Source organism: Castor canadensis, chromosome 2 (genome assembly GCF_047511655.1).
Source record: "Castor canadensis chromosome 2, mCasCan1.hap1v2, whole genome shotgun sequence".
NCBI lineage: Eukaryota > Metazoa > Chordata > Mammalia > Rodentia > Castoridae > Castor > Castor canadensis.
Window position 1 is genome coordinate 73,075,069 of NC_133387.1, and position 24,864 is coordinate 73,099,932.

The window sequence follows — 24,864 nt, forward strand, 5'->3', positions numbered from 1 at the left end:
TATTCTATAAATATTTAAAGGATCAACAGTAAGTTTTATGAAGTGCCTATTTTGAGATCCATGTTATAAAAGAAACTAGAAAGAAGTTTACAGATGTAATATAAAAACACCATAGGGACTTTTTTTTAACTTCAAAGATTTTCCATTTCCGTACAGAAGACAAAACAGGCAATAATTACCAGAGATAATGGGTAATAGGCAACAAGAATTGATGTGGGCTGGATAACAGTAATACCTACTACTTAGTGAACCATTGTACAACTTCAGCTCTTTACATAAATTATATGATTTAATTTTGGCAACAGTGCTGTGAGGTAGTATTTTTGTGTATTTTGTTTTCTTTTTTGTTTGTTTGTTTGAAACAGAGTCCTGCAGTGTGACCCAAACTGGCCTCCAATTCATGATTCTCTTGCCTTAGGCTCTCAAGTGCTGAAATTACAGGCATGTATCACCATGACTGGCCCAAGAGATAGCATTTTATTTTTATCTTAAAAATGAGGAAACTAGAAATTACAGAGGTTAAATAAAATACCACTGTAAATGAGAGCCAGATTTCAAATCTGGAAACACAGTGTTTCAGTGAGTTAACTGTTGTGCTGTGTTCAGAAGTAGGAATTAAATTAGACCTTGATGAACAGGTAAAGATATATAAGAATGAAAAAGCAAAGGGAAACAGAATGACCTCAAAGAAAGACCACTCTGATTAGAGCAGGACATAACCAAAGCATATTTTAAATTATTTGAGTTGAGCACATGATAAAAGCGAGAGCACACAAGGGAGGGATGAGGATAGGTAAGACACCTAAAAAACTAGCTAGCATTTGTTGCCCTTAATGCAGAGAAACTAAAGCAGATACCTTAAAGCAACTGAGGCCAATAGGAAAAGGGGAACAGGTACTAGAGAAAAGGTTAGATCAAAAAGAATTAACCTAGAAGGTAACACCCACACACAGGAAATCAATGTGAGTCAATGCCCTGTATAGCTATCCTTATCTCAACCAGCAAAACCCCTTGTTCCTTCCTATTATTGCTTATACTCTCTCTACAACAAAATTAGAAATATGGGCAAAATAGTTTCTGCTGGGTATTGAGGGGGGGGAGAGGGAGGGGGCGGAATGGGTGGTAAGGGAGGGGGTGGGGGCAGTGGGGAGAAATGAACCAATCCTTGTATGCACATATGAATAATAAAAGAAAAATGAAAAAAAAAAAATAAAATAAATTATTTGAGTTGAAGTATAGCAAGGTAATCACATGAAAACAATGTCTAATGAAAGTTTTTCTAGCAGCAAAAAAGAAAGTGGGTATGATAGAAGAAGGATTTATAATCTCTAAAAGACTTACTTATAGTAATCCCATAACTGAATAAAAACTGGACTCAGGGTGATGACATTAGAGATGGTTTAGAAAAGTAATATGAAAGATACTTTGAGTGAAAACTGATCAGAACTTGATTACAAACTAAACTGAGATTTAAGGATAGGAGCAAGTTAAGAACTCACCACATTATGGTTTTAGAAGCAGATGAGGATAAAATATGACTGACAAAAAGAGAAGAAAAGATGGTAAGGCCTTACCTTGTTGACTATCTACATAGCTATATAACTGGAGTGATCTATAGGCACTTAATAGTGCAGACTTGGAGTTTTACTGCAAAGACATGAATGGAAAAATTTGAAGTATTAGCAACTTTTATATACTCCCTTGTGCTTCCACCTCCTTTTCCTTCCTTTCAGGCTGACATTTTTCATTCACTAACTGTGCACTTATTAAAAATAATATCATAAATCTGTTTATACTTTACAGAAAGAAATTCTGGAACAACAGCAACTAGAACGAAATGATACCAATTTTCATGGCATTTGTATGTTTTGCAGTGAGGAATTCCTCGGAAACAGGTTTGCTATCATGCAACTTTAAGTGTTACTGTTTTTAATCTGGGAAGCCATTAAATATCCATAACTGTTAGTTATATAAATTAAGTTCTGTGTATTGCCCTCAGACCCTCTCCTGTATCAACAATGCTTTTTTTTTTTATGCCTAACGTCAAAGATGGACTGGTTGCTCTAAGCAGGGCAGGAGAATAAATCTTCTAAAATGCCAAAAAATAGATTTATACTTAATACTGTAGGCCTTTTAAAACTGGCTGGCAGGCAAGACCATATGCAACAAACTACTGCAGATGCACTTGCCTGTACTAACTTTTTAGCTCTAAATCTTTGGCAATTTTTGGTTTTTCACTTTTGAATATTAAAAATGATAAAGTCCTAAAAAAGAAGTTAGAGAATTGTTAGTTGTGTCACCAACCACAATTGGTCCAAAACCAAATGATGTACTACAGTTCAATTCTGGCACTAGTCACCAGGAGTTAACTTCAGACTCTACAGGTTAAAGGGCACAGTCACCAACACGACTGTCTCCACTTTAGACACCAACCGTAAGTTTAGGGGGTTCCCATGCCACTTGAGCTTTGATCAGCTGGTTACAAAGTCAGAAGTTACCATTGATAATTTCCATTGGTTTAATTGGTTTAATAATTCATTAGAATGACTCAGAATTCAAGAAGATACTTCACTTACTATTACAATTGTATTATAAAGGACACAGATCAGGAGCAGCCAAATGAAAAGATAGGTAAGTGCTGGGAGGGTCCTGAATGCTAAGTCTCTATGCTCTTTCCCCAAGAATTCAGGACCTGTCTCTCTCCTGCACATTGGTGTATCCACTAACCAGCAGTCTCCACTGCACTTTAGTGTGTTGTTTTTTTTTCAAATGTCTAATTCTTTATTTATTTTTAATTTTTTTTATTCATTTATTCATATGTGCATACATGTTTGGGCCATTTCTCCCCCCTGCCCCCTGACTCCCTTCTTCTTCCTCCTGCTCCCCACCCCCTTCTTCTCCCCCCCAGTGTCTAATTCTTACATTTCCCCTACATTTGCCACAATCTTTCTATATTTTCCTTAATTTCCTTCTACCTTTTTGTTTGTTTTCTGTTCAATTTGTAAATTTTTTTGGAGTTTTTTTGGGGGACTTCATTATGTAGGTATCATTGGTTAAATCACAGAGCAGTCTACAGCCTCTCCCTGATCTCTGGAGATCAGGCTGGCTCAAAGACCCAACCCTCAATCATGTGTACTATAGTATATTTTTATCATTACTTTAGAGCATACTCTTTCTACTTATTTAAAACACTTACTATTTAAAGCAGTATGCTGTGTTAGGCCAGCAGCAGTCTCATAAATCTCATGTTTACCACATCTCTTGACTGCATCAAGAGACCATGTTGAGTGATCCACCTGTACCATCTGAGTTTCTGTAAGTACACTCCATAATGTTTGCACAATGGTGAAATTGCCTAGCAACCCATTTCTCAGAATGTAAGGCTGTCACACGGTGTTAACAGTATTGCGGGCCTACATTTGTGTTCTCCAGCATAGGGACATAAAAATAAGGAAAGACAAAGGAGGTAGATAATGGATAAAGACAGAGGAGCAAGTACTGCCTTGTTACCCCGTAGCTACTCTTTTGCCTCCCCCACCCACCTTTGACTACGGAATTTCATTCCTCCAAACTGTAACTTTAAACCTAAAGTATGTCCCTTATACACTTCACATAGTTAGATCATGTTTTTCATAATCCATTCTTCCAATCTGTGCCTTTTGATTGTTTACTTTTTGGAGCCTTTAATTTATATTTAATGTAATTACTAATTAGATGGAATTTGTCTCTTCCAAATAACAAAACAAATTTTGCTATTTGCTTTCTGATATGTCTTAGGTCTTTTTATTCCTCTCTTCCTTCATTACTGCCTCCTTTTGTGTTGAAAAATATATCTTCTAGAATATGATTTATTTTCGTTGTTATTTCTTTTACTATATTTTCGAGCTACTTTCTTAGTGATGGCCTGGAGACTACAGTTAACATTTAATGTTAAAGCAGTGTAGTTCAGGTTAATACCAACTTAATTTTAGTGACGCACAGAAACTTTATACCAATGTAGTTTGTCACCTCCTCACACCTTTGTGCTATTATTGTGATGCAGATGACATCTTTATACATTATAAGCTCAAGAACATGTTATATAATTTGTTTTATACCAGACATGAGAATAAGAGAGGTGTTTAAAATACACTTACATCATCTTACACTCACCTTTGTAATTACCTTTGCCAGTACTTGATTTCTTCATTTAGATTAGAGTTCCTATCAAGTGTCCCTACCTTTTAGCCTAATGGAGTCCCTTTAGTTTCTTCCTGGGTATATCTACTAACAAAGAATTTTTTCAGTTTCTGATTATCTGGGAATGCCTTGATTTAAAAATATTTGATTTACTATTTTTAGTAGTTCAAATACTTTTTTCCCTTTCTTTTTTAATAGCATATATTAGTTATACAAACTAATGGGTTTCATTATAACTTTTCATACATGTATATAATATGTATATATATGTATATAATGATCATATTCTTCCCTGTGCCCATTCCCCTCTCGTCTCCTCTCCCCCACTCCCCTCCTTCTTTCCAAATAGTCCTCCTTCTACTTTTCTACCTTTATTTTAATGTAGATTTTGCATATAAATGAACACATGCAGTGTTTCTCTAAGTCTGGCTTATTTCATCTGATATTATGATCTTCAGTTCCATCCATTTTCCTGCAAATGACATAATTTTGTTCTTCTTTGTGACATTTTCTTTATTCATTCATTTATGGGCACTTAGGCTTATTCTATTACTTGGCTGTTGTGAACAGATGTACAGATACCTCTATTGTGTTGTGACTTACATTCTTTTGAGAATATACTTGAATGGCATAGCCAGACCATTCTATTTTTACAACTACCATATTAATTTCCATACTAACTAACTTACATTCCCAACAACAGTGTTAGAAGGGTTCATATTTTCCATGCATCCTGCTCAGCATTTGTTGTTCATTTTCTTGATAAGTAGACATTCTGACTGGGTTAAGATGGAGTCTCAATGTCATTTTTATTTGTACTTCCTTTATGATTAAGGATGTTGAACATTCCTTCATATATTTGTTGGACATTTGTACTTATTCTTTTGAGAACTGTCTATTCAATTGCCTATTTGTTAGTTGGAGCATTTGTTATTTTGGTGTTTAATTTTTTGAGTTCTTCATATATTCTGAATACTAACCTCTTGTCAGATGAGTAACTAGGAAAGATTTTCTCCCATTCTGCAGACTGTCTTATTGTAGTAACTGTTTCTTATGATGTGCAGAACCTTTTAAATTTAAAGCAATCCTACTTATCAGTTCTTGCTATTATTTCCTGAAGTATTAGAGTCTAATGCCTACATCTTGAATTGTTTTTCATATGCTTTTCTCTAGTACTTTCAAATGTTACATTAAGGTCTTTGATACACATTACATTGAGTTGATTTTTGTACAAGGTGAGAGATGTGGCTCTAATTTCAATCTTTTACATGTGGATATCTGCTTTCCATTTGTGAAAGAGGCTGTCCTTTTTTTTTCCAACATACATTTGTGGCACCTTTGTTGAGAATCAGACAAAAGCTATGTGGGTTTATTTCTGGATCCTGTATTCTATTCCATTAATGTACGTGTTTGTTTTTTGTGCCAGTACCATACCGTTTTTGTTTCTTTGGCTCTGCAGTATAACTTGAAATCAGGTATTGTAATATCTTTTACATAATTCTTTTTCCGCAGAATTTCTCTGGGATCTTTTGTGCTTTGAAGTGAATTTTAGGATTATTGTTCTAGTTCTGTGAAGAATGTCATTGGCATTTTGATGGTACCTATACTGATTTTGTAATCACTTTTGGTAATATGACCATTTTACTAACATTAATTCTACCAATCCATTAACATGGGAGATCTTTCCATCTTGTAGTATCTTCAGTTTCTTTCTTCAGTGATTTATAGTTTTCACTGTAGAGGTAGATGTCTTTCACCTTCTTGGTAAGATTTATTCCTATGTTGGTTTTTGTTTGTTTGTTTTTTATTTTATTTTGAGACTACTGTGAATGGGAATGTTTTGGGGATTTCTTTCTCAGCATGGTAAATAGAAAAACTACTCAGTTTTGTATTTTGATTTTGTGTTTTGCTGCTTTGCTGATACTACTTTCTGGTGGAATCTTCATGGTCTTTTAACTATGGGATCATATCATCACCAAATAGGGATAATTTGACTTCTTCCTTTCCTATTTCCTGTTTTATTTCTTTTTCTTTCTTAATTGCTTTAGCTAAGAATTCAAGAACTGTGTTGAAGAAGAGTGGAGAGAGTAGACACTCTACCTTTTATAGGAACTGCTTTCAGTTTTTCCCCATTCAGTAAAATGTTGACTGTAAGTTTGTCATGAATATCCTTTATTATGTTGAGGTAGGATCCTTCTAATCCTAATATTTTCAGGGCTTTTATTATGAAGGAATGTTGAATTTTTTTCAAAGGCTCTTCTGCCTCTATTGATATGATTGTGTGAATTTTGTCCTTGTTTCTATTTATATGCTATATTTTGTTTATTGACTTGCTTCCTGTTAGGAAAACACCACACATCACACACAAAGGATGCTCATGAGAGGTATCTCATGTCCAAGAGTTTGATAAGCAAGCTGGCTGGCCAAGAAAAAATGGCGCAGCAGCTTCTCTCGGTGGGTCTGGCCTTAAGTAGCATTTGGGAGAAAGCAAGGGCTAGGGATAGGCAAAGGGAGGTGGCAGGAGATAAGGGACAGTGGGTCTTTGTTCTGTAAGGGATGAGACCAGCTGCTGAAGCAAGGGCTAGGGGCAGGCAAAGGGAGGTGGCAGGAGATAAGGGACAGTGGGCTTTGTTCTGCAAGGGATTAGACCAGCTGCAGCTCAGGTTACAGAATGGTGGCAAGGGGCAGTTCTTATCATTCCCCCATTTTTTGTTTCTTAAAGAGAGGGAGAAGAAAAGGGGTACTGGGGTGCAGTTTGATCCTCTGGCTGCTTCTGGCTGGCAGGGGGTGGGGCGGTACATGTTCTCAGGTGGGGTCACCATTTTTACAATAGTCTCTACTTTGGTCATGTTGAAAGCAGACAAAGGGGTTGTAAGTGGGGGATATAGACTGCAGGTCAACAGAAATAGTGATTGTAGAGGAATATCCCTGTATAGGGCAATCAGCAGTTCCTGCAACGCGAGAGACTGAGGCCTGGTTGTGCGTGTAGGTTTCTCAGACCTTGAATCTCCAGAGAGACAATGGAGACAGGGAACCGACCGGAAGGATAGTAAAGATCCAGGTCATAAGAATGAGGAGAGTATAGGGAGTAAGGCAAATAGGGCAAGATACCCAAGGCAGAGAGCTGTGTGATGGGGCCATCTCCATTCAGGGGAAGAAGTTGCCCACAGGCTGACACTCAGGAGAATGGGGACAAGGACAAGAATTACCCAGAGGAAAGGATGGAGTGAAAGCACAGGTGGAGTGATTTACATTAAGGCGAAGAGTATGTTGGAAAATGAGTAGATTTCTTCAGGAGTAAAGTCTGAGAGTGTACCCTGGAGATGGAGATCAGATATCCAATTTATAAAATAAGGGTAAAGAAGGTATGAGAATGGAGGAAGACTAATCATATTAGGAGGTGGGAAATCTAAAGTCTCAGAGTAGAGGGTATACAGGAAGGAGTAAAAGCGTGGGCAGGCACTGACAGGAGAGAATGGGAGAGGAGAAATAGAGAGAGTAAGTAGGCAGGATGTTAGATCCCTGGGCATGGGATTTTATTTTATTTTCCGGGAGTCTCAGTGGGTGTGTCTCCATCTTCTGAGACCTTAGGGAGGCAGGAGATCTTCACTTTTTTTGGTTCTGTAAGGAGAGATTGGTAGATCTTTTGTGGGGCTGTCAACTTTAGATTTTGAATGTGTACCCAGGAAGGGAATCCTGCTAAGTTTGTAGCTGTGGGTGTGGTGAGGATGACCTTAAATGCACCTCTCCACTTTTCCTATAGGTGGCCGGATGTGGTTGTACTTTTTAAATAAAGCAAATCTCCCATTTGGAGGGAGGGAATTATTTTGGTGGTGTCAGAGGGCTGTGGCAATTGATCATGAGCATGAGACCAAAGGAGAGAGTGAAGAAAGGTAAGGAGAGGATTGAGGAGAGTGGGGGAAATGTTGGGGGGATTTGGCTGAACCGTGATAGGGAGGAGCAGGCAGCCATAGAGGAGCTCGAAGGGGCTGAGCATGAGTCATCTTTTTGGAAGGGCCCAAGAGGCTTTGGGAAATAGAGGAAGTAAACTCAGGCCCATTGTCTGATTGCAGGGAGGCCAGGAGGCCAAACCGTGGGATAATATCTGTGACCAGATTGTTGTTATTGTGGAGGCCCTTTTGTTAGTTGTAGGGAAGGCTTTTACCCATCTTGTGAAGGTGTCTACCAGTACCAAGAGGTATTTAATTTTCTTTACTTGGGGCATATGGGTAAAGTCCACCTGCCAGTCTGTGGCAGGGAGGCATCCTCTGGCTTGGTGGGTAGGAGAGGAAGGGGGTCTAACATTGGAGCTAGGGTTTGTGTGCTGGCAGATCGAGCAGGATTGGGTAATCTGTTTGAGGTATTGTATGTCTCCTGGAGATAGGGAAAGTGATTGGTGGAGAAAGGTGTAAAGAGCATAAAGGTTAGGATAAAAAAGCATAAGTAAATAGGAGAGAAGAGTTTTAACTTCAGAAGGGGGGAGAGAGAGTTTAGTGAGGTGGGGAGGAAGCTGGGTTAAGGGGGTACATGGCCAATTGGGGTGCAGTTTGGAGGGCTGTTTGGCCTCTGTATATGCTCAGTTATTTTTTCTGGTAATTATGGAAGAGTAAGTTTGGTGGGCTTTGCAATAAGTAATGCCCACCCGGGAAGGAAGTTGTGAAGCCTCTAAGACCTGGGCTATTAAGGCAGCATTGATAATGGGAGTTCCTCTTGTAGTTAGGGATCCCCTTTCCTTCCAGATAGCAGAGTGGGACAATAAAGTGTGAAATGTATATTTAGAGTCAGTATAAATGTTGACAGTTTTGTCTTTTGCCAGGATTAGAGCTCTGGCCAGGGCAGTCAATTCTGCCTTTTGGGAAGTAGTACCCAAAAGGAGAGGGCGTGTCTCAGTAATGGTGGACAGACATGATGGCATATTTAGCTCTTTGCTGTCCATTGTGAATGAAGGAGCTGCCATCAATGAACCAAGTGTAGTCAGCCTGAGAAAGGGTGCCCTCCTGAATGTGGTCTGGGCAGCGGAGGATCTCCTCAAGGATCTTGGGGCAGGAGTGAACTAGGGGTGTTGAAGAGAGAGGAAGAAGAGTGGCTGGATTAAGTGGGGAACACGAGACAAAAGTTAGGGTGGGATCCTCAACCAAGGCCACCTGGAGGAATAAGATACGGGTGGGGGGCATAGAGTAAAGATCCTTACATGTGAGGAGTTCTGAGAGGCTATGGGGGGAACAAACAGTAAGGGGGAACCCAAAGGTAAGCTTTTTACTTTCTTGAATTAGGAGAGAGGCAGCTGCCAGGGCCCTAAGGCATGGGGCCCACCCCCTGGTTGTGGGGTCTAATTGTTTAGAGAGGTATGTTACTTGAGCAAAGGAGGGCCCTATGTTGTGTCCTTAAACTCCTAGGGCAAACGCTTGCCTCTCAGACACTTAAAGGAAAGAAAAAAAGGACAAGTGAGGTCCAGCAGGTGAAGCACTGGGGCTTGTAACAGGGCTTGTAAGAGACACTTGAAATGGCCGGACACAGGCCAAGAAGGGTCCGGGGGCTCTTGGATGGGGCTCCTGCATGCCTCATATGGAGGTTTGGCCATTAGACTGAAGTTGGGTACCCAGGCTCTGAGATAGCCTGCCAGGCCAAGAAAGGAGAGGATTTCAGCCTTTGTGGTGGGGGCAGGGAGAGAGGCTAACAAGGCCTTACGCTCTATGGTGATAGCCTTATGAGTAGGGGAGATAGACAGGCCCAGGTATGTCATCTGGCTGAGAGACAGTTGAGCCTTGTTAGGGGATACCCGATATCCCTATTTTCCCAGAAAATTAAGCAGGAGGACAGTGTGTTGTTGGCTATCCTCGAGAGAGGGGCTGCAGAGCAGGAGATCATCTTCATACTGGAGGAGTTTACTCGGGGAGAGATGGAGGGTAAGGAGGTCCCTAGCCAGAGCCTGGCCAAAGAGGTGGGGACTGTCCCAGAACCCCTGAGGCAGAACAGTCCGGGTCAATTGTTGGGAAGTATGAGAATCTGGATCAGTCCAGGTGAAGGCAAAGAGGTTTTGGGACCGTGGGTGGACTGGGATAGTGAAGAAAACATTCTTTAGGTCTAGGACTGTGAAATGGGTGGTGGTACCGGGGATGAGAGACAGGAGAGTGTAGGGGTTGGGCACGAGTGGGTGTATAGGAGTCACTGCTGCATTGATCAAGCGGAGGTCCTGTACCAACCAGTAAGACCCATTGGGCTTTTTTACAGGTAGAATAAGAGTGTTGTAGGGAGAGTGAGTTGGGTGAAGCAGGGCCTTAGTGAGAAGCTCTGAGATGATAGGCTTTAGACCCTGAAGGTGGGTTAGAGAGATGTGATATTGATATTGGTTTGGGAAAGTAGAAGGATCTTTGAGAGTAATGACAATTGGCTCATGTGAGGCAAAATAGGGCTTTTTGAGATCCCATACAATGGGGTCCACCAATGTTGCCGGTAAGGGCAAGGAATTGGGAGAAGCTTGGGGAAGCAAGGCACCTATGACGGTGAGGAGGACCGTGAGGATGGAGACGAGGGGTTGATGGGTCTCAGCTTTTGTGGAGATGGATGAAGGTGAAGGTGGCCTAAAATTTTGTTAAAATGTCTCTACCTAAGAGTGGAGTGGGACAATTAGGTAGCACTAGGAAGGAATGGGTAAAGAGGGTATCTCCCAGTATGGAAGTTAAGAGAAAGGTCATTAAGGGCTGGGTAGGAGTTCCCTCCACCCCTACTACGGAGGTCGAAGAAGGCTTGATAGGTCCCCAGAACTCCAGCAAGGCAGAAAAAGTGGCGCCAGTGTCTATGAGGAGAGAGATAGGCCTCCCTTCGATAAGGGCAGTTACCCTGGGCTCCGGTGGAGTTACGGTTGTCGGGCCTGGGAGTGCTGGGCTCTGTCAGTCTTCTGCCACAGTTGTCAGTCCTAGAAAATCAGTTAGGGAGGAGGAACGTTGAGGGGGTTTAGACCCCTTGCCTTGAGAGGTGAAGGGGCAGTCCCTCGCCCAGTGGCCCTCCTGTTTGCACTTAGGACATGGTCCTGGTGGGCAGCATATCTTAGGACAGGCACAGGCCCAGTGTCCCTCAAGGCCACACTGAAAACATGGGCTGGGAAGTGTTCAGGATTTTCCCTGGCCTTGTGAGTTGGAAGCTGAGGGGTTTTGTTGAAGGGCTTGTGCCAACATCTGAAATTTGGTCTTATCTCTCCTCTTATCAACCCTTTGCTGTTCCTCACAGTAATTATAAACCTTAAAAGCCACATTTAAAATTTCAGCCTGTGGAGTCTGAGGACCATTTTCTAGTCATTTTAACTTTTTTCTTATATCTGGGTCTGACTGGGAGATAAAATGGGTCATAAGAATAATCGTCCCGTCTTCTGTTTCAGGATCAACTTTGGTACGGCATTGTAGCACCTCTGTGAGTCGGGACAAAAAACTGGCTGTATTTTTTTTTTTTTCGCTTGTTGAATTTCCCTGAGTTTATCAAAATTAACAACCTTTTAGGCAGCCCTCTTTAACCCTGCCACTAGGCAAGTGACCATCTGGTCTCTAGAAGTTGTGTTATTAGTTTGATGGCCCCAATAGGATTCTGTCTCTGGAACTGCCAATGTTCCCACGGAGTGGGCAGGGGTGATACGGTGAATCTCATCTGCATGTGTCTTAGCCGCGTACCAGACACTTTGTCTCTCCTCTGGAGGAGGGTTGAGGAGAGGATGGTATAAATGTCATGCCAAGTGAAGCTATAAGATTGGGCCAAATATTGAAATTCTTTAATATAAGAGTCAGGTTAGTGGTGAAGGAACCAAGGCATTTTTCAATTTGAGACAGGTCTGTGAGAGAAAAGGGAACATGAACTCTCATGATACCCTTGGCACCAGCCACCTCTCATTGGGGGTAGAGGAAAACTGGTTGGCTAGGGGGTCTGTGAGAGCGAGTGTGTGGGGGACTCGGCGGATCCAGTGGTTCTGAGTTGGTAGGAGGGCGAGGGGAAGGAAAAGAGAAGGGAGGAGCAGAGGAAGGAGTGGGAGGAGGGGTGGGGGAAGCAGCAGAAGGAGGGGCAGCAGGAGCTGTGGAAGGAGGGGCGGGAGCCAATGGTTGAACAATGACAGCCCATGTCTGCCATTGGCAGAGGCTCATCAGCAGGATCAAAAGAAGGGAAAGCATTGGAGTCAGGGAGGGTAGTTGGGGTCTCTGTAGCCAGAAGGACTTGGGCAGGGGAGCAAGAGGTACAGAGAGACAGTTTAGATTGGAGGTAAGAGAATGCCTATACATAAAAATCTCCTTCCATTTTCCAGTGCATTTGCAGAAGTTATAGAGATCCCTGAGAATGTTAGGGTCAAGCGTGCTGTTAAGTGGCCATTTTGAGTCATTGTCCAATTGGTATTGTGGCCAAGCCTGATTGGAAAGAAAAATGAGTTTTTGGGCTTTGAGATCAGGTGAGAGCTGTAAGGGCTCGAAGTTGGCCAGTAGGCAACCCAGAGGAGTGTCTGAGGAAATTTTGGAAGGTCCAGTCCCCATGGTGAGACCCGGTCCTAGGAAGAATATGGTGGGCGTCCCCAAGATATTGCTTTCCTGGACAAAAGAGAGAAGTGGAGGACCTCAAGGGAACATTTCCACCGAGAGGATCGTCCACACCCCAGGAACCCAGTTCCTGCGGGGAGTGAGCCGGGACCTAGTACTAAGATTTTGACCAACCGAGAGAGAGAGAGAACCTCGATTCATGGTGCGACAGCACAAGGGAACTCACCAAGGGAGGACCGAGGAAATCAACCGGTGGTGGGCGAGTAATGGAAGCACACTGGCCCTGAGGAGGTTCCCTGTGAGCAAGAGTGGTGATGGTGGCATTAGTCTGGGGTCAGGGGTCCCGGCAAAACAGCTCAAATCCCAGTCAGTTTATCTAGGCTTAAGGAAGGCAGCTCCCACCTACGTGGCTTTGGCAGGCTGGTATAATCCCCCGTCCAGGCACCCCTATATAGGGGATATCTGCCTTATGGCCAAAGTAGGCTTGGAAATGCAGCGTATATCGAGAGGGCCTGAATTTACTGACTGGGAGAGCAAGATTGATGCCAGAAGCTCATCTGGTCCCAGGTTTCGGCACCAAAATGTTAGGAAAATGCCGCACACCACACACAAAGGAGACTCATGAGAGGTATCTCTTGTCCAAAAGTTTAATAAGCAGGCTGGCTGGCCGAGAAAAAATGGCACAGCAGCTTCTCTCTGTGGGTCTGGCCTTAAATAGCATTTGGGAGAAAGCAAGGGCTAGGGACAGGCAAAGGGAGGTGGCAGAACAAATGGGGCTTTGTTCTGTAAGGCATGAGACCAGCTGCTGAAGCAAGGGCTAGGGGCAGGCAAAGGGAGGTGGCAGGAGATAAGGGACAGTGGGCTTTGTTCTGCAAAGGATGAGACCAGCTGCGGCTCAGGCTGCAGAATGGTGGCAAGGGGCAGTTCTTACCACTTCCAATGAACCATCCTTGCATCCCTGAAATGAAACCAACTTGATCATGGTCTCTAATCTTTTAATACGGTATTAAATTCAGTATGCAGGTATTTTAGTGAGGATCTTTGCATCTCCGTTCATCAGGAAATCTCATCTGTAGTTTTCTTTTTTTGTCGTGTTCTTATCCAGTTTGGATATCAGAGTAATACTGGCTATGTGGAATGAGTTTAAAAGCATCCCTTCCCTTTCTTTATGGAATAATTTGAGGAGCTTTGCATTCTTCTTTAGACATCTAGTAGAATTCAGCAGTAAATCTTCTGGTCCTAGACTTTTCTTGTTGGGAGACTATTTATTACTGCAGTTTCCTGGGTTCCATTCCCAGTACTGCCAAGAATAAAATTTCAATAAAGGTATAAGTAATAATAATAAGACAATGAAGTAAAGGAAAGGGCAGGGATAAGGAAGAAAGAAGCAAGTTTCAATAACAGAGATGAAAAAGAAGAGAAAAGGAAAAAAGCAAGATAAAAATATCTGACTATAAAATAAAGGTATGTAACTACAATTAAATACAAGTAAGAAGAGGAATAAAAACAAAAGCATAGCTGGGTCCGATGACTCATACCTGTAATTCTAACTACTTGAGAGGCTGAGATCAAAAGAATCGCAATTTGAGACCAGCCCAAACAAATCACTCTAGAGACCCCATCTCCAAAATAATAAGAGCAAAATGGACTAGAGGTATAGCTCAAGCAGTAGAGCCTCTGATTTGCAAGCATGAACTCCTGAGTTCAAATCCCATTGCCACAAAAAATAAAAGTATTAAAAATTTACAAGTAAAGTAAACAATACTAAAAATTATTGAAAAGAAATGACAAACAATTGGAGAAGCTTCATCTGGGTCCTTAATACTGAAATCCACCAAGTGTGGGGGATAGCAATCAAGTCTATTGTAGTAGTTGTCTTCTGAGTGCCTCAGAGCATGGGAGAAGCAAAAAGAGCAGTGAATCTTCACTAGAAAAGATCCCTGCACTCTACAGGCTGGTCTCAGAGCTTTAGGATCCCACTAGCAGTAAACCACCCTGTAGGAAGCAAGTGACTAGAGAAATTGAACAATCTCTTGGACCTGGGCTCAGAGTTCTCAGACCAGCCAGCAGCAAACCACAAGCAGCACTGAGGCAGCTCCAGGGGTTGAACAATCTGCTGGCCCTGAGTTTGGAGATCGTTAGACTCTGAGGTGATCCACAAGTAATGAGACTTCCTCCTCTCCACAGAGGATGGAGCCACTGATACCAGTTCTCCCACAGCCCCAGCTCTCTACTGCCTAAACCCAGCAGGTCCATGTCTGGCCCATCCTCTCTCCATGACCACCTGTAATGGCCATCTCCTACCTAGACATTGTGACAGTGTGTCCCCTGGCTCCCTGGCTTATAATTCTTCCTTGTTTTCAAGTTCCCAGAGTAACTCAATCAAACAATAGGCCCTCCCTCTCAAGGCAGTGCCTTCCTATAGCACTTTGAGATACAGGGAGCAGTGCAATGGATTTCTTCTCCAATGTTAGCCTGCCCTACAGGAGGAGTCCCTGTCAGACCAAATCTCCCTATTGGATTTAAGGCTTGTGAGAACCACAAGTTTCTACAGTGTCTAGGACTACCAGTCTGTTGTAGCTGGGGCTGCCTACCTCACCTCATGATTAAAAATTCAGCTTACCCTCTGCCCCCAGGGATTGGAGTTGTAGATCAATTCCTACTGTTTGCTGGGTCAGCTGTTTTTTCATGCTAGTTAGCTGTTACCTCTTTCTTCATTCCTAATGCGTTTCCTCCCTTTTCTCCAAGAATGCAATCTCTCCTTTGTTACCTGACTTTTCTCATTCAGTTTCACAGAAGAAGCTTCTAATCTACCATCTTAACCCAGAAGTGTTCATTTTTTGAGGAATGGTTTTCCTGGATACTGAATTCTTGGTTGACAGTCTTTTTCTTTAAGCACTTTGAAATGTCTTCTAATGAAATTAATTTTATCAGAAATTATGGAAATGTTAGCCAGTGGTAGTATTAAGGCTTCCTTGTGTATGATGAATCTGTATTTTTCTTTCTACTTTGAAAGAGTTTCCACTTGTAAATATCTCCTTATCTTTGCTTATTGATACTTTATATCTTGGTACTGATCTAAATGATGTATTCTTCTTGGAAGTATTGACTTCATCTGTGTTTAGGTTGATGTCTTTCATCAAATTTGGGAAGTTTTTTATTATTTCTTCATATGTTCTTTTTACCACTTTTTCTTCTCTCCCCACCTTTTGAAATTCCTATTATATGATGTTGGCACATTTGATGGTCTGTGAAATTCTGTTTGTTTTTCTTTATTCTATTTTTCTTCTTTACCTCAGACTGAAAAATCTTAACTGATCAAACTCCAAGTTTAGTGGTTCTTACTTTTGCTGGCTTAAATCTTTTGAGCCTCTCTCAAGAAATTTTTATTTAGTTATTGTGTTTTTCAACTCTGAATCTTTTTTTTTAAATAATTTCTACCATTTTATTGGTATTCTCTGTTCGGTAAGATATCATTCTCTTGCTTTTCTCTGATTCTTTAGAAAGATTTTCCATTAGTTCTTGGAATATATTCGTATCATCTGACTTAAGTCTTTGTCAAGTAAATCCAGTATCTGGACTTCCACAGGAATGAATTCTAGTGACTCATTTGTTCCAAGTAGATGAACCATGGTTTCTTGTTTCTTTGCATGGCTTATAATTTCTTTGTTGAAAATTCAGCATTTAAATAAAAGAATGTGGCAACTCTGAAATTCAGATTCATTCCCTGCCTTCACAGGGTTTTTTTTTACTGTTTTTGTTTAGTGACTTTCCTAGGTTATCTTTAAGCTGCATAGTGTTGATCATGTGTGGCCACTGAAGTCTACCCAGTTAGTTTAGTGCTCAGGTAACGATCAGATAGAGACTTCCTTAAATGCCTTGAGCCAATCAGTATATCTTCAGCCCTTTGTCAAGGAGTTTTGTATATGGGTTGGGCTACACCTTCAACTCTACATCAGTTTACAGCTCTGCTTTAGTCTTTACTTTGTGGTTATATATAGTCTCAAAGTTAATGAGAAGTGAGAAGTTAGGGTCTTCATGTTTTTCCTGGACATGCACGCACACACACATACACACACAGCCTTGCGCATGTGTGTGGTCTTCTAAATTCCCAGAACTTTTCAAAGCCCTCTATAGACATCTCATTCCCCACAATATTCTTTTTAGATATTTTTGGCCCATTTGCCATTTGGCCTGGTTGGTATTGCCTCAAGCAGCTATGATGTTAAAAAATTTTCACTGATTAATTTGGCAAATGCCCTGATGGTGAAAATATTCTCGCTGAACTGAGTCAGGTCACACTCCGGACAAAACTCCAGAATGGGACTTTCTTTAGTCCCTGACAGAAAGGTTAAATAGTAACAGGTATTTCTTAGGAATGTCTCACTTCTATTCTGCTCCCCCACAACCCCAGTGACTGAGGCTTCTGGTTGTCAAGGGTATAGCAGAGCTAAAGACAAAGGAATAGAATCAGAACACTACAAGGTTCACCATTCTTACCACATTGAGTCATTTTTCTTAAATAAATATGCTCTTTGAATTGTTAAGTCTCTAATAAGTTTTCATAGTTGTATAAAAAAGTTATTTTGACAATTTTTACTAGTGTCCTTACTGCTTTTATGGAAGAACAGATTTTCAGAGGTCTTTGCTCCATCATTCCAGAAGTGCTTTTTTCAGTGCTATTCCTTTAACTTAATCCCATTTGCTCAAATCACATAAGTTTAAAGAAAGCTCTGACAGCATATAATGTTAAACCAGAAAAGAAAATGAGATTTGAAAATACTAGGTAGGGAAATCTTTATTTCTAAAGTATAGAAGAGAAAAAAATGAGAAGGAAAAAGTACATGAAATAATACTTTAAGTAAAACTTCATTTCAATCCAGAAAGTATTAATTATATATTCATAATTACTATATGCCTTTAAGGAAATCATGAATTGAAAAAACTGTAATAATTATGAAAATTTAAGTTTTGGTGAAACTTCTACTTTGAAGAAAAGCTGTGTGATTAATGATAAAACCAAGTTTATAGAGAAATTAATGAGTTGAAATACTGGTTAAAACTGTCATGTATTTAATTTCTCAGAAATTAAGGCTAAGTTGACTAGAAATCAGTTAAAAATTAAAAACAATGAATTCAGCAGTTCTAGAGAATCATCTTCACTAATCATAAAGAACTTCAAAATCTTAGATGCAGATCATCTTCACTGCAAAGCCCCAAAGGTTTTTCTGCCTCTACCAGCCAGCTGCTATAGCTAGAAGAGTGAATGCAGGGATCCTGGCTTTGCCCTCCCTCTTGCTTCAGACTGATAGACTGAATCAACCCAATTTTGAATTAGCTAACTTCCATACTTAATCAGAGTTCTCCAGAGATGCAGATCAAATAGAATATGTTTAAGAGAATATTATTATGAAATGGCTGACACAGTTAGGAGACTGAGTAGTCCCACAGTAACCCGCCTGGAAACTGAAGGTCCAACAAAGCCAGTGGTGAATTCACTTTGATCCTGAAGACCTCCAAACTCTGGAAACTGCTGGTAAAGTCTCAGTGTCCAACGATTGGAGATCCAAAAGCCCCTGTATCCAGGGGATGTCCAGTTTAACTCTCCAAGTCCTTAATGTATTAAATTATGTCTGCCTTCATTAGTAAAGAGGATCTTCTTTATTCAGTCTGCTGCTTCATGACTAATTTCACAGACACACCCAGAAATAATGTCTTTCCAGCTACCTGGGCATCCTCTAACCCAGGCAAATTGACACGTAAAGTAATCATAATAGTACTATTAAGGAGAGGCCCTTTCTGAGACTGCTGCCAGTTATACCTATAACTGGCTCCCTTTTCTGTGTCTGGATGTTAGACTTAGAACCTCTAGAAAGTCCTGAGGCTAGGCCACTCTTGGTGCAACCCAATGAAATCAAAAGATATCAAAGACTACCAGATCAGACCTTGGAACCAAACAAAGGCTGTTAACCCACCAAAGCCTCCACTCAGCCACCTTCTGGGTCTTAAATGTTAGTCATAGAAACCTTGAGCAGGCATGGCTCAGTTTTTCCCCTCACAGTGGAACTCACCTAGATGCATAAGCTCTAGGGATAGTAGCAGTCATGTACCTGGGAAGGGGAAGCCTCCAGTCACAGCTACCTGCTTTGAAATACCTGCCTGCTAACCCTTATCCCCATACTTTGAAGATCTGGATGCCCAAGCCAACTGTTACTTCTGATTCCATCCAGACATAATCTAGGTTATAGATTTTCATGTAGATGTTCCAGGCAGAAGTAACTATGTTTTGGCCATTCTTAGGAGAACGTCCTTGGAGCCAGGAATGCTTTCTAACCCTTTTCCTCACAAACCCTGCCACCTGCCAACACCATTTCCTACGAAAAGGTCGCAACTCTCCACTTTCTGTGGTCTCTTCCACAGCCTTAACTCTGGCCTAGAACCTTTGGGAAGGTCTACCTCTGTGTAGATTGCCCCTGGGAAAACCCTCAAGGCTCAAAAAGCACTGTGAACTACACCAACAAATACTTTTAGTCAGAATTATCAGTAATAGTTAAGCAGTTAGACAAGTGAACACATTAATATGATTGTATTAGGTATAATAGATTATATAGTATAATATATAGTATTAATACTATATTAGCACAGCATAAATATATAATATATTAATATAGTATTAATATATAATTTAGTATTAATATATATTAACATATGGTATTGATGTATATTAATAATATGTGCTATATAATAGATTATGTAGTATTATAGATTATACACAGATTGATAAATGTGTCCTACATTCTTGCAACCTGCACAAACTTGTCCTAGAAACCTAATTAGAGATGATGGAAAATGCAAAAAGGACAACAGACAGAAGACCAAATATGCACAAAGCTGGGGCCAGGTAGTCTGGGTACTCAGATGGAGACACACCAACACCCCTCACCTCCAATGAGTTTATTATATACTGTGGCAAAATGAGGTGGAGCAGCAGTTGTTGGAGGAGGGTGCATGACATTGTAATTCTCGGGAACAGGAGGAACCTGTGACTGCTTCTCTCTGAATGTAAACATCTTAGGAAAAATGGGTACTGCATCTTGCCCACTTCTGCAGCTGGGACTGTGCCAGCTCAAGCCTGAAGTTTGTATGATACAGCTGTGCTTATGTACTTTGCTCGCCACACTACATAGTAAAAAAAAGAAAGTCAACAAACATATTTAGAGATGATTGCTTTATTTCCCTGTCTTAAGGAGTAAAAGAAGAATACTAAAAACAATTGAGAGGCAAGGCATGTAAATAAGATAGAGTAAATAAACTGTATGCCACTATGCATAGTCTATCAATGATATGGATACTGATGAGTTCCACAAAACTGTCGTCTTTGTTTTATGAAGTAAAGTTGTGATAAAGTCCCAGTAGGACATATTGTTATTATAAAAGTTACATAAAATTAAATTTTTCATGTGATACATATAAACCATGTGTTACTATTAAGCCATATAAAAGGATAAAATCCTGTTATTTATGTCAATATGGATGGAACTGGAGGACTCTATATCAAGTGAAATAAGCCAGGCACAAAAAAAGATAAGCACTACATGATTTCACTCCTCTGTGGATTCAAAAAAAAAAAAAAGTTGATGTCTTAGAAATTGAGAATATAATGGTGGCTACTAGAGCCTAGGGAGACTCTGGGGAAGGAAGGAATGGGGAAGAGGATGGTCAGTAGATACTGTTATAGTTAGATAGGTATAAGAAGTTCTGCTATGCTACTGCACAGTAGGATGACTTTAGATAATGATAGTGTACTATATATTTCAAAAAGCTAGAAAAAAGCGTTTGAATGTTTTCACCATTTAAAAAAATGATATGTTTGAGGAGATAAGTTTAACCTGATGTAAACATTATACAATATAGACATGTATCAAAATATTATATGATATCCCATAAATATGTACAATTTTATGTTTTTATGTATTAGTTAAAAATAAATTTAAATTTAGACAAATTAAATATTTCTTTTTCTGTAGAAACTAATCAACAGGCTGGCCATTATGTTTCCAAGTTATTATGACTCTTACATGTAAATAGACCTATTAACTGTAGGTTCCAGGTCTCTGTCCAGTGAGTGATAAGGTAGCTAAATATCTACAATCCCAGGTCACAGAAGGTCATCCTTCTGTTGTCATTTGCCTCTTCTATCTGTCACTATATTAGTCAAGGTTCTCCAGAGGTACAGAATTAATATGATATACATGGGGGTCAGAGGATTACAGAAGGAGATTATAGTCTCATGTAGTTATAGAGACTGAGCAGTCCCATGACAGACCATTTAAAAGCTGGAGACTATGGGATGCCAGGAGCATGACTAAGTTCAAGTCCAAAGGGCTTAGAATCAGGGAAGCTGATAGTGTAATTCTCAATTCAAGACTCAAAGCCCAGTAACCCTGGGACTCCTGATATATGTCCTCCAAGACCAGAAGACCTAGAAAACCTATGGTATCCAAGGGTAAGAGGAAGACAATGTCCCATTCCCAGGAGAGAGGGAAAGACCAAGTTACCTGTACTTCATTTTATTTTATTTTATTTCATTTTTTGTCCAGGCTGATTGCATGGTACCTACCCACATTGAGAGCAGCTCTTCCCCACTTAGTCTACTCAGACTCATGCACCAGTGTCCTGGAAACACCCTCAACAGACACATCCAAAAATAATGTTTTACCAGTTCTTTAGTATTCCTTAATCCAGTAACATTGACACTAAAATTAGCTATCATACTCATGTTGAATTGGAAAAGAGAGGCTACAAAATGTATTTAATAGGTTAAAGAACAGAAACCTGATTATCCAACAGATTGTAGCTAGTATCAGCTAATGGAAGAAATTTTGGCCTTTCTCTATGGTAATAATGTGATTTTGTGTGTACTTACATACTTCATAACATGTCACTCTTCTAAGGCTCAGATGTTTCTGCCAGTGTTTAATACTTTCATATTCCTTAATTAACGTTATTACATAAATGCAATTCCTTTCCTGATTTGTTCCTAGATGATTTTAAAAAATGCAAATTCTTTGCATTTCTTCATAGGTCTGTTCTTTTGAACCACATGGCCAGAGAACATGCTTTCAATATTGGATTGCCAGACAACATTGTCAACTGCAATGAATTCTTATGTATATTACAGAAGAAACTTGACAAGTAGGTACTGTTTTATGAACCATAGCCTAATAAACCTTTTTTAATCTTATTCTCTATTTTTTAGAATTAATTAAATAGTCAGAAGTAATTTAAAAAATGAAAGCTACTCATTTCTCAAATCATGAGTTTGAATTTTGCATGGTGATCTCCATTTATCTAGATTATGTTGCCATTTAGTGTTTAAATTTTTTATTAAAATGTCATACCAATGTACATACAATATAAACTATATCTTGTAGTATATAAAGAATATACTTACCATCTATCCTAAGAAATAGGAAATTAATTCCATTGACTCTCCCTATCTGCCATTCCCTATTGGTATCTCCCCAGAAATCATTGTTCTTAATTTTGGAACTGTAATTCCTTTACTTTTGTACATATTTGGTAAGATAAATATATTATCAGGTTATTGTATATTATTCAACTTTATGTGAAACAAATAGTTCTGTACGCATTCTTCTAGCTTTTACTTTTCATTCACATTTATAGGTAATATTCCAACATCCCAAGTCCTATTTTGACAACATTGGGTAGCTAGAGCTTAACCTGTTGAAGTAATAGAAATTACCTGAGTATCAAAATGGACACTCAGCTCACACATAAAGAGCAATAACATTTTTTTAAAAAAAGTATAAAGTGATACAGGTCAATGATAAAATTGGTATTTTGTTAAAAGTTCTTAACTTGGCACACTTCTGTAATTTCAACACTCACAAGACTAAAGCAGGAGAATGGCAAGTTCATGGCCAGCCTGTACTACATAGTGAGACCCTGTCTCAAAAGGAGAACAAAGTTCTTAACTAAAATTCTGATACCGGTTTTATGTTAAAACAAATTATTTCACTTTTTTGTTAAATGACCCTTTGTTTATAAAATAAGACCATATGTGGGTGGGGGGTGTAGCTCAATGGTAGAACACTTGCCTAGCATGCTCAAGAGTCTGGGATGGATCCCCAGCACTACCAGGAAAATAAAACTTAAAAAGTCAGTAAGACCAGATGAGCTTTCAAACAAGATTAATAATAATGAATATCAATCATCAGCTTATTGCCTATAAATTATTTACTATAAAAGAATACACTGTGTAGTCTATGGCATAAAAAATAAGAGATAGGTTGCTTAATAGAGATTTTAAAAAGAAATCAAGGTTGAAACAACAGCACATTGCAGTCATTGAACAGTTTTCATGTAAACGAGATTAGAGTTAGTCTCTAATGACTGATGGATAGAAGTTACAGGCTGTATCAAAAGTCAGGCTTAGTAAAGAGAAATTTATTTTGGTACTACTCTGTTCAGTTCTGATACTTGCTGCTTTATTAAGTAATGAATTCTCTTTCAGTGGAAATACTCAAGCAGAAGGCATCTGAGAATAATACCATTATATAAGTAATATATGTACATATCTGCATATATGAATAAAATATCTAGCACAGTTCAAACCACATAAATGCTCATTAAATAAATAAAAAAACATGTGAAATTATCATTAAAACTTTTCTAAAATGTAGGAATAATCTTCAGCTGAAAAAATCAGAAAATGACAACAGAGAGGGCAAGTAACTCTTAAGTTCCACAGATACCAAGTACTGGACCTAGGAATGAAACTCTGCAGATAAGGTTACAGGTTATACCAAACAAAGTACTGATTATTACATACAATAGGGGCAGTCAGTGCTAGTCATCACTATGATTATTTGAAGAACATACCAACATTTTTCTTTTTTTTAGAGTTTGAATATATCTTTTTTATTATTGTTGTAGTAGGGTTACACTATGACATTTACAAATGTTTTTATAATACATCATAGTTGAATTCACCATCTCCATCATTCTCCTTTATCCCCTTCCCCCCATTCCTGGAATTGTCTCAACAGATACCATTTTTCCATTTTCATACATGGAAAATGGAAAAATGATTTCATACATTCCCACCACATCTATCCTCTTATACCTTTTCCCTGTACCCCCCCCCCACACACAGGTACTAATGCCCCGACAGGACCTGTTTGACCTTCCTGTTATCCATTTTTGAAAAAAGACATTTTTGTTTGTCTAAGATAGCTATACAGGGTGTTTCATTGTGACATTTCCATGTAGATATGTATTATAATGTAAATTAGTTCATCCCCTCTGTTTTTCTCCTTTCTACCTTAGTCGCCTTCTTATTGTGACTTCAACAGGTTTAAAAATTCTATATTTATTCTTATATTGGAAGCACATCAACCATATTCACCTTCTTAACTTCCTTCTTTTACCATCCCTCTGTCATATGTGACCTCCTGTAAGCATGACCTGTTTTTCATCATATCACTTGTATTTGTAATTAGGTCTATTTTCTACATACAAGAAAAAACATATAGCCTTTGACTTTCTGAACCTGGCTCACTTCACTTAAGATAATATTCTCCACTCCATCTATTTACCTGCAAACAATAAAATTTCATCTTTCTTCATAGCTGAATAAAATCCCATTATATGTAAATACCACATTTTCTTAATCCATTCATCAGTTGTGTGTCATCTTAGCTGATTCCATAGCTTGGCTATTATAAATAATGCTGCAGTAAATATGAGTTTCAGGTGCCTTTACTGTAACCTGACTTACATTCCTTCAAGTGTATCCCTGGGAGTGGTATTGCTGGATCATATGGCAGTTCCATTTTTAGTTTTTTGAGGAGCCTCCATACTGTTTTCCTTAGTAGTTGTACTAATTTACATTCTCAACAACAGTATATGACAGTTGCTTTTGCCCCATATCCTCACCAACATTTGTTATTGTTTGTGTTCTTGATGATCGCCATTCTAACAGGAGTGAGGTAGAATGTTAACATGGTTTTGATTTGCATTTCCTTTATGACTAGGGATGGTATGCATTTCTTCATGTGTTTTTTGGGTTTTTTTTTTTTTTTTTAGCCATTTGGACTTCCTCCTTTGAAAAAGTTCTGTTCAGTTCATTTTCCCATATTGTCATTGGATC

General features: G+C 39.4%; 1 protein-coding gene across 3 annotated transcripts in view; it reads left to right on the plus strand.

The window, feature by feature from the left end:
• Positions 1-24,864, plus strand: part of Znf277 (zinc finger protein 277) — a 137,130-nt gene that overhangs the window by 86,342 nt on the left and 25,924 nt on the right. For all 3 annotated transcript variants that reach the window (XM_020171697.2, XM_074065048.1, XM_074065049.1), the window contains exons 5-6: positions 1,804-1,895; positions 21,774-21,884. In XM_020171697.2, the coding sequence (XP_020027286.2) occupies positions 1,804-1,895; positions 21,774-21,884 (203 nt within the window). The remainder of the gene's footprint in view (positions 1-1,803; positions 1,896-21,773; positions 21,885-24,864) is intronic.